Below are 18,105 nucleotides of genomic sequence, written 5' to 3'. Positions count from 1 at the left end.
GAAAAATCTTGAAATTGTACACAGTGAGTGTCTGAATTAAATAAAAAAAAAAAGAAGTGGGTGGTTTCAGCTTAATGGGTACAAAACTGAAAGTCAAGTTGGTTCAGTTTGGGAATTTACTTTTATGTTTTCTTCACTTGCATTTGAATGTTTTGTTTCACTTTCAGGTTGTTAAAGTATTTCAGAAAGGTCTTTTCCAGCTAGAGGCTAGAAATAAAAAACCCTGTGTTTCTTTTAGAGAGGAGAAGTCAAAGTGTTTTCCTTTCACAGGATTTATTAGATATTTTCAAAATTTTTCAATGGCAATTTAATACCACAGAGGGCATAACTTAATGCATTTACTGATTGAAGGGAATGACCAACTGAACTCAACTGAAACCATTTAAAGGATAATTTTGATCCCTTTGGAAGTCCATCTTCTCTTCTCTTCTCTTCTCTTCTCTTCTCTTCTCTTCTCTTCTCTTCTCTTCTCTTCTCTTCTCTTCTCTTCTCTTCTCTTCTCTTCTCTTCTCTTCTCTTCTCCTTCTCCTTCTCCTTCTCCTTCTCCTTCTCCTTCTCCTTCTCCTTCTCCTTCTCCTTCTCCTTCTCCTTCTCCTTCTCCTTCTCCTTCTCCTTCTCCTTCTCCTTCTCCTTCTCCTTCTCCTTATTTTTCCTCTCCCTTTTTAAAAAATGAAATAATATAGAAAATAGGAAAAAAAAAACCACCAAACAACCCCAAACCAAACAATCCCATAAGTCCATTCAGATATCTGACTTTGCCTGTTCATCTTTTATTGGCCAAAGAAAAGCCTCAGTAAAAATAACCCAGACCCTCCAGACCACCCTCAAAACATTTTTAGGCCCACTAACCTTGGTCATTTGTAAATCTCACAGATCCCTTACACAGGACCAAATTAAGTTTCAGCTTAATGGGGCAGAAGGTTTGATGAAAAAGGGAAAAAACTCTTTTAAGCTTCTCCTTAGATGTATGAACTTCCTTCCTACATTTTCCAGGAATCATCATCTCCTGCATGAAAAAAATTTTTTTATTTAAAAAACAAACAAACAAACAAACAAACAAACAAAAAAAACCAACAAAAAAAAAACCCCAAAAAGCCCTGCCAAAAATACCCAAAAAACCCCCAAAAGAACAACAACCAAAAAAACAACTACCAAAAAAACCCCACCCAAAATACCAAAACAAATAAAGCTTGTTGTATTTTCTGCTCTCCCCTCTCACTCTATCCAACTTATTTTAAACAACTTTTCTCTTTAAATTACACATGCATTAAACTTTTTTTAGTATTTAGGGGCATTTCTTTTAATGATCTTTCTTGCAGAGCTCTTTGCTGGTAAGCACATGTTAAAATAATCTTCTCCCTTGTGTAACCCAGCAATAAAATGCTGGAGAATCAGCTGGTAAATCTTAATGCATCCAGAAAAAAAACCAAAAACACCAAAACAAAAAAAACCCCAAAAACCCAACAAAAAAAAACAACCCCACCAAACCAAACCAAAAACCAGGGCCCTGCAAGGACAAAGGGATTTTAAAAAATCAAAACCAAAACAAAGAGAACGAGAGGGAGAAAGTGGCTAAAAGATTTTGTCAGATTGAGTTTTTATTAAGAACCCCTACACTGCAATTCAGAAAATTAGGATATTTTTTTCCTGAATCTTGGTGTGCTACTGTAACTTCTCCAGGGGATGATGGGAAGCTGGGAAAAGGGGATCAGGAAGGGAGTGCTAAGTTACAGGGAAGCCACAGGAGCGTTTTGCTAAGGTGACAATTGGCAGGGAACAGGAGGAGCTGATGTTTAACCACCATCTGTATTGGCAACTGAAGCGTTCCTCGGTGTCTCTTCATCCAGAAGAGTCACTCCAGTGCCACATGGGGCTCGACAAGATTTCAAAGCACAGCTTAGGAGGAAGAACTGGAGTGGGATCTGCAGGATGAATAAACAGCTTATTCCTTTTGCCTGATCTAGCATTAACCCGCAGTGCTGAAAGGACACATCTTCGTAGCTTGAAATGGGGATCAAGAGCTGACAGGATAAATTTCTGCTGATTTAAGGCACTGTTTATCCCAGAACATGGGATAAAATGCAGCTCTTTTGTGTAGACAGAGCACAGCATTTGTGACCTGAAAGATGAGATTCCCAGTTAGATTTCCACAAGTATCATGGGAAAGATACGGAGCAACACACCTGCTGCGGAAACATTGACTCTTAGGATCATTTGGGTTGGAAAAGAGCTCCAGGATCATCAGGTCCAGCCTTTGGTTGAATATCCCCATACCCACTAACCCATAACACAAAGTGCCACACCCACTTGATTTTCCAACACTTCCAGGAATGGTGACTCCACCACTTCCCTGGAACCCCACCCAGGGCAGCCTGGAACTACACATCCAAAAATCCAGAGCTGGGATCTACCAAAGAGGAAACCAAACCAAGCACAGATCACACTTTTCACTACAGAAATGCCAGAACCTCAACAGAAAATTGTTCCCTGGCATCAGTTTAAAGTGGGAAAATACAGTCCTGGCTGATCCCTCTGGAAGTGTCAGAGCCTTCTGAAATGCCCTTGGTTTGTTGGAAAGCATTCCTGGAAAATACATTTCCAGGGTTTCATGGCAATATGGAATGTTTTGGGTTGGCAGGAACCTTCAAGATTGTTTAGGGGCCCTGAGCAACCTGGTTTAGTGGGAGGGGTCCCTTTGGAGGAGTTTGGAATGTGATGATTTTTAAGATCCCTCCCAGCCAAAACTATTCTGTAATTCTTGAATTGTTTGAAGTCTTCTAAACCAACCTGATCAATACCCAGTTAATAAAAAGCACAAAGAGAGCTGATCACACACAGCGAAATTAGAAAGCAGGATTGGACTAATTTTATCCAAATTCATGGAATTGAAGTTTGTCTCCCTACAACCTGGTCACTCCTTGTTGAGTGCATAAAGAGAAAAGGGAGCATGTGATAAATGCTTTAAATTATTTATTTTGAGTGTCTGTAAGATGTTCCAAACTCCATTGCTGAGGTTTTCTAGCTCTCCATGGGCTACCACAGGAGTTTGGAGTCACCAGATGAGGTGTCTGTGTCCAAGCTAATAAAGTGTTCTGCTTAAAACCTTGAGTCTGAGATCACAGAACCACCACAAAAGTGAAAGTTTTCCAAAAGTCCTGCTCAAACAACCTCTGTGCCAGCTCAGAATCTTGTCCCACGACCTGGGCTCAGATTTAAATCAAGCAAGAGGTTTTCCATTGCTCCGGAAAATTCTGTTTGTGTTTGTATTTGCAACCCACTTGCCTTGGACTGCTCAGAGGAAACGCTTCTGTTGGTTTTCCTTTCACATCAATGTTTCCAGCTTGGCTGATGGGGCTGAGGTGGTTTATTGAAGCATGAGTAATTATACCAGGGACTTCATATGGGAAAATTAATAAAAAGAGAAACTGATTCATTTGTCTGATCTACATGTGAAAGTACAGAAAGAAACCTGGTAAGGCCAAAAGTCCTGTTAAAACTGTTGGGAAGGTGATTCCTTCAACAAGGGCAGATGTGAGCATTGTAGGGGCAGTTTCATTCCTTGATTCCCTGCAGCACATTCCCATTCCATCCTCTTTAATTCACCCATTCTCGTCCACGGCCCCATCCCTGCAAATGTCCAAGGCCAGGCTGGACAGGGCTTGGAGCAACCTGGTCAAGTGGAAGGTGTTGGAATAAGGAACTCCTGAAGGTCCCTTCCAACCCAAACCATTCTATGGCTTTTAAAATTAGCTTCCTCTGAGTTTTGCATGGACCAAATTAAACCCATAATGTGTGCAGATAAATGCACCACTACCCCAGGGCTGAGATATCACCCAGATTTTTATTAAAACTATTTTTCTTTTTAAATCACCTCCAAAGGTGATTTAAAATTCTTTTAAATTCCCTCAAGAGGGAACTGAGAGAGAAGTTAGATGCTGTCATGGTCCACAAGCCAACCTGGAGACACCTTCCCTGCTCTGCTGCCCACAGTGACTAAATAGGAATGTGTGAAAGTTCATCTTTGATCAGAGTGCAGAGAAATGAAACTCCTGGAGCCAGGCACAGCTTCCAGAGCAGTGGATGGAGGCCAACAGCCAAACTCCTCTTGGAAAACCCAAACCTGCCTGTGGGCTTAAGTGCATTAACCTCTGTATCTGCAATTTTTTAAAGGACAACTTAAATCACATCTTTTTGATTGAACCAGAACAGAGATTTGAGCAACCCCTGGGATATTTTTATTGTGTGTATCCTTTAGTGAATTAGGAAACCAGATCTTCTAGTAGATTTTGAGGTCACTGCAGCCAACAGCTTCTTTTTGCTTTCTCTGTTAATCTGGCTCCTAAAAAAAGGGACTGATCCTTTTGTTTATTAAATCCAAGCAGGCACCACTTGTGTGGCTCCAGGACTAGATATAGGGAGTTGGACTCATTTGATAAAGCAAGGGAAAAGCATCTTTGCCAGTCTTGCCAATGTGGAAAAGATGGCTTTAAATCAGGTATTGCAGAGGGTGGTGGTATCAGCTGCTGGTTAATTCAGGGAACTGGATATTAGGGTGGGAAGTACTTGAGGGAAAACTGGGATAAAGGCCTCAGGAAGGATGAAAATAGGTGAGAAAATGATCCTTTTCCCACATTTGTGCTTAAATGTCTGGAAAACAAAAAGAGAGATCTGCTGCACAGAATTCCTGGAAATTATGGAGATAAAGTGGGACAGAGTTGTACAATTAATGAAAAGGCAGATAGATTAGACCAATCTTTCACTTGTTCAGGAATCTCTTTTTCTACTCAAAAAATTGCTGCTAGGGAGGATTTTTCTCATCCTACTTTGCAGGGTCAAGGAAAACAACCTTAGAATAGTCTGTTTTCTTAGCAGAATTAGAATAAGCACCCTTAGAATAGTTTGTTTCAGGGGAGAGTGAGCGTGTAATGTACATTTTTAGAGTCATTTCCAAGCACAGACAGAGGACTATGACTGGAACAGCACAGGAAAAGCAACAAGCCCTGCTGATACTTGAAGTTTTCTTGTTTACTCATGAGAAAGAGAAAAGAGGAAGAAGGAGAGAGAGGTGCAGCGGGCAAACAAACAAAAAGACACAGTGTAAAAAAAAATGAGGTCAAGAAAAAAAGGATAAAAGGGTGTGAGACACAAAGACAAAACATCCAGGAAAAAGAAGGAGGAAGATGTGGACTGGCTTTGCCAAATGAGAAATAACCAAGATCTGCAGTGCTGGCTGGGTGTGCAAGAACCCGGAGAGCAAGAGAGAAAGGGTGACAGGAAAAGAGAAAAGGAGGGAGAAATTAAAGCAGGAGCAAGCGAAAAATAATCAAAGATAAATAAAGCTAGCACAAAAAACGACTTTCATTTTCTCTTGCTGACACTCCAAAGTGAGCCTTAGCAGCAGACACTTTAATTTGCCTCCTCCCCACAGTCTCAGCCCTGCTTCTTCCACCAAGCCGGGGAGGCTGTGTGGCTCCAAACCTCCAGCAGCAATTTATATGCTAATAGATTTCGTTTGTAAATCAAGGCAGGCTTCGGCAGTGCCTCTCCCCACCCCAAATTCACTGGTGCGAAATGCTGTCCATCTCCACAAACTGGGCTGGGAATTGCCCGACTCCGAGACACAAAAGACATCAAATCCTAAATAATTAGATCATTGATGGAGTTCATCCCCATGGATTAGGTTGCTGTTTCATCTCAGCCCCTCACCCGCTCAGGAGGAGCCTTTCTAAGAAGTTTTATAATTAGTCAAGCTTGGGAGAGGAAAATAAAGTTCGGGTCTTATTTTCCTCTCTGGCGTTCCCTAATTTCCTACTTCAGAGCTCTTCTTGGAAAGACAAGGAAATGGCACCACTTACATCCTATTTTCACTTTTGGAAGAGTCTGTGAGCACCTGAACAGGGCAAGTCTGCTATGAGCCTGTCCATATCCAGGATGGAAATCAAATGGAATTTTGGAGGTCCTGGGTTTTTCCTGTCTTCTGCTGGAAGACTCCTGAGGGACCAAAGGAAAAAAATCCTGATCTCCCAAAGGAAGGATGCCTCTGAAAGCTTTGAAAGATCAAGAAGTCTGTTTTCTTAGCAGAATTAGACTTGTGCTTAATTCAATGCCAGGTTAAAAAAAGTTGTTTTGATCCCTTCTGTTCCCAGGACAGAATCCCAGGATTATGAATTCAGATAGGCAGAAGGAACATGAATTTGGGTCTTCTCCTCTGGATTCACTGCAGAGGACACAAAGGCTCAGTTATTTGCACAGAAAGTCTCTCCCTTGCCAAACAACCTCTGACAATCACTGGCTTCCCAGAGGCCAGTGAAAGCAGCTTAGTTTGGTATGCCCAGGTTGTTATTTGGAGTAATTAACACCAGTCCTTAACACTCCAGGGTTCCTAGACAAGTTTCCAGCAATCAATAGCAAAAAAGGAGAAGTCACAGAGCAGTCCTGCACTTCTACCTTTAAAGGCAACCCCATCTTTGGGATTCTTCTTGCTGCCAGCTTTTATGGTTTATGGCATTCAAAGTGTTCCCCAGTATGAATTGCAGACAGGAGAAACCCACTGCTGAGTCTAGGCTGCACTCAGTGGTTCTAAAGATGTCCTTTGGGTGAATTTTCGTCTGCTGAACACAGAAACTTTAAGAAATCCTGAATTAACAGCAATGGATATCAATAACCAAAGGTCCACGTTTCCCAGGCTGCAGGTCAGGGTTGCCACAGTCCAGCCCTGCCTCTGATGTCCCAGTGTCCTGTCTCTTTATGGGCAGTCATTCCTAACGATTTTCAGTGCTGATTTGCAATATAGTTTCTATCTTGAGCCTGTGTTAATGCAGTTTGAGGCTGGCTGGGAGCAGGGTGGGAGTCTGGGGCCACTTGCTAGACCAGGGCCACCAGCCTCAGGAGCTCAAAGATGCCAAACTGGAGGAAGCTGCTGGATAGACCATGCTGAGCTGCTGGAGAGGCACATTTTGGGTGTGAATCTTCCTTTTGTTTGAATTCTGGCTGGCTGTGAAGAAGAGGATGGAGCCATCCGTGCTGTCCATGGCTATGTGAGTGCCATGTGTGTTGAGGGGGTGCTGGTAAAGGCTGTGCTCTCCAGCCAGTCCATGTCTGTATATTCCCGTTGGGAATACATGATCCCCCCACTGATTTCCAGCCTTGGGAACATGGATCTGGGACAGGAGGAACACCATCAGTGTAGCTGTCTCTACCACCCTTTTGTTGAACCAACAAATTCTCCAGATTTTCTCTTGAGCCAACCATGTTTCTGTCTCCCCAGCTCTCCCTCAGGTCGGGATTACCACACTTCCTGTTAGGAATCACATCCTGATTCCCAGTCTTGATTTTTTTCATTTCTATCCTTATAATCAGGGGCTTTTTCACCATCAGCATCCTTTAGGTTAAAGGATTCAGCCATTGAAACGTAAACTTTAAGGCATTTAGAGATTTTTGAAGAGCTAAGATTTTAGTTAGAAATAAGCCTTACTAAAATTAATTAAAATAATAATAATAAATGAGTAGGCCTTGATAAAGTTAGGAGTTAGTAGTTAACTAATAATTGATTGCTTGTCAGCACAATGTTTAGTTAGCTGAGTTTATAATGAAGAATATAGAAACTGATAAATAGCTTTTAGGAACATAAGACAATTGTGGGCCTCCTCTGTTCTGAAACCAATTGAAGACAAGGAATGGGAGTTCTACCAAGAGTTCATTTGTCATACTTGCCTTGAAAAGGTAGAAGGGTCAGAACGAGGAAGACTTCATTTACTTCCTCATTTTGGGACCCCTCCCCATGAACGGGACCACCGACCCATTTCAAGGGACAAACAAACTACACATGCTTAATAGATTTTGGAGTGATTAGCATACGAAGCGGGGAATGGGATGTACTAAAACTATGAATATGTATTTGTATTTTGTGTATTCAATACTTGTATGGATAAAAAGACTCTGTAATCACCTGGAAGGCACGGTGTGTATTTGGGAGCGATCCCGCACGCTGCCCGGCGTCGAATAAACATACACTTTCTAACTTTAAACTGTTAGAGAGTTTTTGTCCGTCACAGTTGGATATCAATACTAGATCAATATCCATATTTTTTTAATAAATCACCATGAACTTCTTGACATGCTTTAAAATTAATAAAGGAGCCAGACTCTCTAAGCCTCACCATGGGGTCTCGGTTCCAAATATTCCTTCCCAGTTGGAATCCCTCTTTTCTATCCATAGTTGTGCTGGTCTCACACAAGACCACACAAAGAGATATCAGGACTTTAGGCAACCCCAGGACCCCTCAGTTCCTGGGGAACACTCAGTGTTCCAAATGAATTTCACCACGTTCTTGCAAAATATCATTTCCTCTCCTTTGCTGCTACTGGAAAGGCCTTTCTTGGTACATCCCAAGCTTGACATTTTATTTTTCCATGACTGGGGATTGCCCTGGATGCATCCAAGCCTCTCTCCCTTGTTGCTCCCATCTGTTGAGCCTCCCAGGCTGCAGCAGCAGCTCTACGCATTTGGTTCTGTGAATTCTGATCGGTTCCTCTCCCTGCTCTCACCAGGAATCTGCTTCTGCTTGGATGATGTCTCAATCCTTCTCTGTACTGATAGTGTCCTTCAAGGTTTTGCCTCCAAATCTTTTACTGGCAAACAATTTTTATTTTTTTTTATTCCAAGGCTTCATATGCAAAACAAAAATATCAAATAAATTTTCAGTCAAACAGAGATACATTTATATTGATTTGTGTCCTACTTCTATCATAGTTTTTTACCCCCTCAGCACTTTTGCTTTATCCACCATGAACATGAATTCCCATTTTCTCCACTAACACCACAATGAGATGTTTTGCTGAAAATAGACAAAATATTCTGACTGCAGATCTAATCTCAGGGAAACCAGCTTCTTTATTTAATGAAGATAATTAAATACTAAGGACTCTTTGACTATCTGTGCTGTGTGATCCATTTCCCGTTTCCTTTTGTTTTTACTAATTCCTACAATGGGTCCAAAGCACTTGTCTAACACTTAACAGGGATGAGCCTTTGTACTCCAAGCTGATTTGCAGTAAAAGCATCAATGAGGCAAATCTTTTACATCACTTCATTTTGATAACTAACAATAGGTGCCAGCCCTGAAATCAAACCTTTTCCCATCTCAGGAATCCCTGTCCATGGCAGGGGGAGTTAGATGATCTTTGAGGTCTCTTCCAGCCCAGGCCATTTTTTATTCTATAATTCTTTGATTTTGGGTCAGAAGGGAGTTTAATCCATGGGCAGCAACTGAGACACAGCAGTTCCTTCCTTGACTTCTTCCTCTTCCAGAAAAATTCAGCATAAGTGGCTGAGAGGATTTTACACCTCAAGGGTAGCAGGACTTGGGCTGAAGGGGTTTCTGTGGAGGAAGCTGATGGTCAGTGTTTAGTCCTTCCCTCCGAGGCTGAATTTTCTGTGTTCAAGTCAAGCTCCTCTGCCTTTCCTGTGTGCTCCCGTATTTCCAGCAGGTTGCCAGCTCTTTGAAGAGGACATGGCCTCTTATTCCCCATGGAAATGCAAAACACCCACCAGTGATGGAAACCTGTGTTGGCTGAAGCCTCAAAGCTCCAGTTACAATATGAATAATAGGTACATGCATGAGATAATGTGAAAAAGCTGTCAATTATTTCAGACAATTGATCAAAGCTAAGAAACTCCTGGTATCCATTAAGCAACTCTTTGATTGTCCATCCCCTGAAAACCCTCAGCCCACACAGAGCAGGAGAGGACAACTTCTCTTTTCATTTACTTATTTCTCCTGAACAGAAGCTCCCCTGCACTTCCTTCACTTCCTGCAGAATTTGCCTCCTTCTTTCTCTCCCGCTTTCAAATCACTCCCAATATTTGCATAATTTTCTTTGGTCGTTGCCACACCTTTGCAGAGGTCACTTGTCAAAGTGCTGCTGCGAAGTATTGTATTTTAATTTTGAATTTCTGTGCCTTTGAAGCTCACATTTTCCATTAAAGAGGAGAAAAAATAGCAGCCTCCATCCTGCTGTGTATTGCATAAATCATAAATCATAAATCATCACTGAATCATGGAATGGTTTGAGTTGGAAGGGACCTTAAAAATCATCTCCTTCCAACCCTCTGCCATGGGCAGGGTCATGTTCCACTATCACAGGTTGATCCAAGTCCCATCTAACCTTGCCTTGGACGCTTCCAGGGATGGGGCATCTACAAATCCTCTGTATAACCTGTGCCAGGGCCTCACTATTCTCACAGGGAGGAATTTATTCCCAATATCCCATCTAGCTCTGCCCTTCTTCAGTTTAAAACCATTCCCTCTTGTCCTGTCGCTCCATGCCCTTGTCCAAATTCCCTCTCCAGCTCTCTTGGAGCCCCTTTAGGCACTGGAGGGTCTCCCTGACCATCCAGAGCTGACCATCAGGACCGTCTGTCCTCTCTTCTTCTCCAAAATCCAACTTCTGTCCTTTCTCTCACAAATTTGAAGTTCAAAGGACTCTCTCAGTCTCCCCAGGAGACAGGAAATGTGGTTTTTCAAAGAAACAAACATCTGTGAAGCAGCTGGATGGTGGAGACTTCATTCAGGAGTATGCTCTTGGGATTTAATCTGCTAAATTGCCACAGCCCCTCTGGCCAGTGTGGTGGCTGATGGCCTCTTCAGAAGCTGTGTTATTCCTTCCTAATCTTCCAGATATCTTTCTTTATTTGTGCTTTCTGGGACACAGGAGATGAGTAAGGCCCACATCACTGTCCTGGGACTTTTTTGGAAGTGATTGAAAATAGATCTCAGTGAACAAGCACCTGGAGATGTTTTCCACAGAGATCCCTTAACAACTCTGACTTCTTCCTGCTACAAGTGGTTTGGGGAAACTATGAAGGGGAAAAAAACCCAACAACAGTCTTCTTTCTTTATTTCTCTGTTTAGATCTTGTCCCAACAGGAGCTCAGGAAGAGATATTCACCTTAGGCCTTGATTCATGTGGGACATAGACAAGAGCAGAGTGAGCCCAAGCACTCCTTGAGTCACAAAAAAGAGAGACTGGAGAGAAAAACCTCCTGTGCTGGTCCTAAATCTCTCTGGAATGTTTTCTTGCTCCACATGGGCCTTTTCCTACATGGGCAGCTGTAGTGAGGGGGTGATTTAGATCACTGAGAGGACCACTGTAAAATGTATCAGCAAAAGCAGGGTTAATGTCATGTTGTAAAAGAAAAGTTTGCTGTTATTTAGTATATGGAAGAAATGTACAAAGGAAAATTGAGCTGGAATCAAACTAGAAGGATTTACAGAGAGATGTGAGACACAAAAGGGTAAAGGAGACCCTTCCATTGAGTCACAAATTTCAGAGTGCTGTCTAAATTCCTGACAGAGCCAAGGTGCATTTAGGTCCAAGCTTAGTCTCAGTTTGGGCAATGGTTTATGTCTAATGGAATTGTCCACACAAAGTTTATTATTGCCAAGTACATAGGTTGGCAATATTACATTATTAATTCAGCTTGATATCAGCAACTCACTGAGGATCTGCCACGGGTGAAGATCTCTCCACCTTGGCCTAGGAAGGACCTCTCTGTCAAGGAATCTCAAATGTTGAGGGGTGTCCCTGCTCCAGGGGAGACTCTCGTGGCACACAGTCCAGCTGGAATTCAGGGACAACTCAAAGGGGACTCATCCAAAGACCCAATATTGGGAAAAGGTCTCTCAACCTTGAGGAGCAACCTTGGGAGGTGTCCCAGCTCCAGGGGAGGAGATCACTTCCATGGTAGGTCACAGAAGGCTCCGTAGGCTGTCCTATTTATGGACCAAAGTGGTCAGCTCAGAGTCAAACTGCATCGAATAGAAATGTATGAATGAAGCTCCTTGTACCCACGAGCTTCTCTGTTCCCTGATAAATGAGCCCTGGAAAAGGCACCTGTTACTCATGCTTTGATCACTGTTCCAAGCCCACGTGCATCAACGCTTACTGTGTCACTCTGCTCCTCTGTGGTTTTCCTGGAGGAGTTCTTGGCTCAGGCTTGGACTCCTCTGGGTTTTGGGCCAAACTACCGCTGGTTTGGTTAAGGGGTTGAGTGAATCCCTCAGAGCAGCCCAGGCAACAGACTTTGCATTTTCTTCCATTTTCAGACTCTTCACAATTTTCCAGCACAGCCGTGTTTTTCCCATTTTAGCAAACAAGACATACAAATTCTTGCATGTGCAATGTACAATTTATCCACCTCCACAGCATTGCTGTGCTTCATCCATGTGAGATGATGGTGAATTTAAAGAATAGGTTGGGTTGGAAGGGACCTTGGGGATCATCCCATTCCACCCCCATGCCTTGGGACACCTTCCACTATCCCAGGTTGCTTCAAGCCCCATCCAGTCTTTGAACACTTCCAGGGATGGGACAGCCACAGCTTCTCTGGGTGTGTCAGGGCCTCACCACGCTCACACAGAAGAATTTCTTCCCAATATTTCATCTTAATCTCACCTCTTTCAGTTTAAAACCAGTCCCTTTGCCCTTTCATCACCTTTTTACCCATGTAAAAAGTCCTTCTCCCTCATTTTCATAACCATCCCTTAAATACTGGGAGGCTGCAGTGAGGTGTCCCCAGGTGTTCTCTCTTTGCCTCAGGACTAGAGCCTGGGATGGCCACAAGGCAGGATCACAGGGACACAGGACAGTTCATGGGGACCTCAGGAGCCCCTTTCCAAGCTAAACTATTCAGTGACCCTCCCTTGCAGCCCCACCAGTGCAAACCAAAACCACTCTGACCTCCTGCGCTCACCACCTCTGGCACTGCTTTAATTTTACAGTCCCAGGAGCACAGTTAGGAGAAGTGCTGCCTCCTTCCAGCCTCCTTTGGTGGGAAGCAGCAGGACCTCCTGAGCGAGCTCTAGGCCAGTGATCCAAGGTTTGGGTTCTCCTGCTCTCCCAGCGCACCACCTCAGGAAGTGCCACGCCCTTCCCTAATGCGACACAATCGCTGAATTCTTCGGTTTGGAAAAGAGTTTTAAAATCATCAAGTCCAACCAAGCACTGCTAAATCCACGAAGGATTGTGGATGGCAGATGTAGGGTGAGAAACACCTCCATAGGAAGGATGAAGGTCTGGGATTCACCATCGAGTGCTGCTGGTTGAAGAAATGTTGGATAATGGCTCAGGGAAGGGGGATTGGGCTAAGAACCTCCAGGCAGCCCCACGGGTCTGTAGTCATTCCAAATTTGTCAGGACAGCCACATTATTTCAGCCAGGCCAAGATAAATCATTACATCTGAGGACCTACTGGGCTGTGATGGCTTTGGATGAAGGCTCTGGAGAGCAGCAGTCCTGGAGCCCATTTTCCCAAGATTTATGTTTCCTGTAGTCCTGCCTATAATCCTAAAATCAAACAGGTGATGGAGCAGAGTCAGGGAGATAAATACACAATTTTTTTTTTTCCTGGAAGATTTCATCCATTTGAGGATAAGCACCAAGGAAGTGAATAATTTACTGCTCAATTAATTTTTTTATTTTACATTTTCCAAGTGATATCCTCAAACCCCTGTGCACTGAGCCGAGCTCCTGCTCAGAGTCTGGTCATGCAGGAGGTGCCAGGGAAATCCAGGTGAGGTTGAGTCTTCCAGTACCTGATGGGAGACAACCAAAAAAAAAAAAAATATGGAGAGGTACTTCTTACAAGGGTACTGAGGGACTGGACAAGGGGAATGGCTTTAAGCTGAAGCAGGGTAGATCTGGATTTAGATTAAATATTGTGAAGAAATTCTTCCCTGTGAGGGAAGTGAGGCCCTGGCACAGGTTGTCCAGAGAAGCTGCTCCATCTCTGGAAGTGTTCAAGGCCAGGTTGGACAGGGCTTGGAGCAACCTGTGATAGTGGAAAGTGTCCCTGCCCATGTCAGGGGGTTGGTATGAGATGATCTTTAAGGTCCCTTCCAACCCAGACCATTGGCTTTGCAGGGATGTGGGCAGGGTGGCATCAGAATTACCATGGCCCTGCTGGAAACTTTAACCCCACACCCCTGTCCTGTGGCAGAAATGCTGCAAGATCTGTGTTAAATCTCAGCCCTTCACATCTCATGATATTGGGAAGGAGGCATCAGGCTGTGGGTTTGAGAAACCTAAATAAAAGCTGCACTGCACAGAAAAGGGGATTCCTCATGTCCCGCAAATGTACTTTATAGAGATGTATATTTTTATAGGAGTGGAGAGGATACAAAGCTGAAATTTGGGTAAATTCAGCCCCGTGTCATGACTCTTAGAGAGTAGAAAGCCCAGATGGCAGCTGTGGGGCCAGAAGAGGTTTCCCAACCCCCAGGAGAGATGCAAAGCACACATGGGATGCAGGCAGGAGCACTTTTAAAAAGCAGACAGGGCTGGAGTTTCCACCTCTTTTATTAGAAATAAGACACATTCATTTTGTGCTCTGAAAACTGTACAGAAAAAAAAAAAAAAAGTGTTGAAGAACAGAGAGAGGAAGGAGGGGAAGGCATGGAAGGAGGGCAGAAGGTGAGAAAACAGGATTAACCGGAGGAGCTGAGCAGAGAAAGTCGAATATCAACAGTTCTTAAACAAACATTTATCTCTGTAATTACATAACATCGTTAATGTCCTGCAAAGGCGGCTGCAGTGAATGGGTGAGCGGAGAAGGTTGGAGTGAAGAAGGCAGGCTTGAGTGGGCGGAAGGGAAGGAAAAAAAAAAGGGAAAATAATTAAAACACAGTAGAAAGATACCTGTATGCTAAAATTCATCATGTGTAATTATAATAATTACAATATCATACAACCCAGCATCTGAGGGAAGCCTTTGTGCTTTCCTGTTTCATGAATAAGCTAAAATTGAACAATAGTATCACAGTTTTATGAGTAACCACTTTCCCTATTTTTTAACTATTTGGATTTATTTAAGTTGTCCTTTCCATCCTGATTCACATCCTGTGATTAAGGGTAAGGTAAATGCCACTGTCCTTGGAGATCACCCAGGTGGCCCAAAGGGAAGTCAAGGCAGAAATCTGTGACATCAAGCAACACCTCCCCATGGGGGAAGCACAGCTGGGGGCATTGCTTGGTATCATGTACCCATTGGTCATTTTTCCCTAAAACTGTGAGGTTTGGTATTTTTTAATTAAAAGGAGACCCAAGCACAGTAATAATTCAGAACCTGACCAAGCTTTGCTGCTATCTGGCACAATCTGGCCACTCACAACCAGAGATTTTTCTTTATCCACCTCCAAAACTGGGAGAGCTGGTCCAAACATAAGACAGACAGTGCTGGGAATGACAAAACTTATAATAAAAAAATGAAGTCTGTGTCTAATGCCTCTGGCATATTTTTTAATGATAAAAATACTGCACAACACTTTTTGGGGTGAAATGTAGACACCTCATTTTTTTTTTGTAAATAACCTTGAGAAATACTAAATGAAAAAAAAATATTTTTTTCATAGTGAAATGAAAATACTGCATTTTATGAGGAGGATTGTCCTGCTCTCCTGATCAGCTCCACCTCTTCCTTCCTGTAGGACCATGAACCTGCTGCTGGCTCTGGGCAGTGGGGAGGGCAGAGAAGAGCCAGCGAGGGGAAAATAACCAAAACCCAAACCGAATAAAGCAAAACAGAACATTGCAAGCCAGCGGTGAAGGGGCTGTGTATTCCCACCATCCCAAAATTTCCACGGAGCAACTTGCCTTCCACCTTCAGCAGGTGGCATCCTCACCCCATGCCTGAGCAGTCCTACGGCACAGAAAGGCATTCGAAATGACAAGAGCCAAAGAAAAGAAAGGTCTCGGGTTTCAAGTTCTCTTTTTATTGAAGAAAAGAAAAGAAGAAGGAAAAAAATAGATTATTTTGTTTGTTTTTTTTGTCTGTTTGTTTCCAAGTGGACGTTATTCATGTTGTCAGTTTGTCTCAATGTCCTAAGGCAACGTCTCTGTTTACCAATATCTCCAGGTACAGTGGCAGATGTGTCTTTCCCTTTTTCTCTTTCTGCCTTCCAGGGAGGGGCAGCTTGGAATAAATTTGAGTCCGAAAGCAAGGACAAATAACAGAACAAAAAAAAAAGAAAAAAAAAAAGAAAAAAAAAAAAGGATGAGGCCAAGAGGACCTTTGCAAGGCCCGTGCTGAGTTCTGAGTTTATCTATTTAACAGTCAATGACATGACCTACATTCTTCTTGTTGGTCTGGTTGTCTACCACCTTCCACCCTCTCCCTGGAGATGGGGCGAGCAGGATTTGGAGATTTGGAGCTGGTCCTTTCCTCCGCCGGGGAGGGATGAGAGGAGGAAGCCCCACCTCTCCTTTCCACCGTGTCCCCCTCCGCGGGGACCCGCTGTGACCGTGCGCCAATGCCAGGTCATGGCGTGGCACCCAGGAGTGGCAATGTCCTTGTGGCCACTTCTTGGCACGTCCCATCTCCTTCCTTCCTGGATGAGCTGGCGAGGGAGAGGCGGGGGGAGCGAGGGGCGTCCCTCCAGGCTGGGTGCCACATCCCAGTGAGGCTCCCGCAGGTGTCCCCTCTCGGTGTCCCCAAACAACCCCGATCTTCTGGGCCCTCTGTGGTGGCTGCTGGGCATCCTTCCACACCTCCCGGTGGCAGAGCAGGAGGGCTCCTGGTGTGCGGCAGCGACCCGAGAGCATCTTGGCAGGGCTTGTCCCCTGCAGCCCCTCCCCACCCTCCTCCTCCTCCTCCTCCTCCTCCTCGCTCTCTTCCAGGCTCACTCCTCCAGTCCTGCCTGGGAAAGCTCGTGTTGTCCTGAACCTACAGCTACTATACTCTATAAAGTAATATTCCCCCTCTCTGCTGAGAACAATACAAAAGTTATTCCATCTTACCAAAGGTTTCAAAAGAAACCAAACACTTCTCTCCCTCGGTTCCGATTTAATTTAATCATTTCTTTAAAACGTGGTTTTGTTTTGTTTGTTTCGTTTGTTTTCCGGAAAAAAAAAAAGTCCTTTTTCTTCCCTTTCTGCTCAGACCTCTGTCTGAAGGTCAATAATGTCTTGTCCCACCAAGGGGATGGTGGCCCCTGTTTTCTCCCACTCTACAGTTTTTAGTTCTAGGGGAGACTGTGCCACAGGTTCGATGTCCTTTTTAACCCATGATGGCGGAGACTGGACTTTCCTGATGCCTTCCCAGGGTCTCTTGTTTGGTGTCTGCTGTTTTTCTTGCTGCAGGAGGAGGAAAGTGTGAGAAAGGAGAGAGAAAAAGAAAGAAAAGTTAGTGAAAATGCAAGAAATTCCATGATTTTGTCTCCTCTTGTATCAACAAATCATTTTTTCCATGCAGCTTCTCATCCAAAATAAAGTGGGGTTATCAATGAAAATTACATTTAGTGTACAAACTGCCTATTTTCAAGAAGAAAATGTTGTTTTTCTTTCCACTGCCACCTCCATCACTTAATGACTGGATACTTCAGCCTTCAGCTGAGGATTTTGCTACTGAAAAACTGAGTGTAGTTTTGAGAACATCAGATCTTTTTCAACTTCCACAGATGTAGTGACGAGACAAGGGGTGACGGCTTTAAGATGAAGGAGGGTAGAATTAGATGGAATATTGGGAAGAAATTCTTCCCTCTGAGGGTGGTGAGGCCCTGGAATGGAATTCCCAGAGAAGCTGTGGTTGCCTCATCCTTGGAAGTGTCCAAGGCCAACTTGGATGGGGCTTGGAGGAACCTGGGATGGTGGAAGCTGTCCCTGCCCATGGGACTACAGGATTTAAGGTGGAAATATCGGAACTGTAAGATCTTAAAGGTCTCTTCCAACCCAACCCACGTATGAAACCGAGATTACAATGAGGTCTTCCTGAACACCCATTGCATTTGATACACAGCTATTTATAGACTCTTTAACTGCAGCAAAACCTACTCCCTGCTCCATCAGGGAACCAAATCCATGCTGCTTGAGGAGCTGGAGCTTATCTTGGAGGCTGAAAACATTTCCACCAACTCCACACCAAGCTCTGGAGGCTTTGTTGACCCAGTCTCCCCACAGCACCCCACCATGGATATTGATCCAGAAAATTTTTCCATGTTTTTGCTGACATGCACCGAGACAAGGCTCTGGGAAGGGCTGAGGGGCTGGAAAATGAGTGTGTTCCTCAGTGGGTGTAGAAAGGAAAGGTTTTTAATTAATTGCTCCACTCAA

At 43.8% G+C, this 18,105-nt stretch overlaps 1 protein-coding gene across 13 annotated transcripts in view; it reads right to left on the bottom strand.

Moving 5' to 3' along the window:
• Positions 1-14,340: 14,340 nt before the first annotated feature.
• ADGRB1 (adhesion G protein-coupled receptor B1) overlaps positions 14,341-18,105 on the bottom strand; it is a 282,938-nt gene continuing 279,173 nt past the window's right edge. For all 13 annotated transcript variants that reach the window (XM_030266786.4, XM_072925064.1, XM_072925067.1 and 10 more), the window contains one exon: positions 14,341-17,130. In XM_030266786.4, coding sequence (XP_030122646.2) covers positions 16,933-17,130 — 198 coding nt within the window. In that variant the 3' untranslated portion in view covers positions 14,341-16,932. The remainder of the gene's footprint in view (positions 17,131-18,105) is intronic.

Source organism: Taeniopygia guttata, chromosome 2, assembly GCF_048771995.1.
Source record: "Taeniopygia guttata chromosome 2, bTaeGut7.mat, whole genome shotgun sequence".
Lineage (NCBI taxonomy): Eukaryota > Metazoa > Chordata > Aves > Passeriformes > Estrildidae > Taeniopygia > Taeniopygia guttata.
Note: the sequence above shows the minus strand (reverse complement) of the source record. Positions and strands in the feature narration are given on the sequence as shown.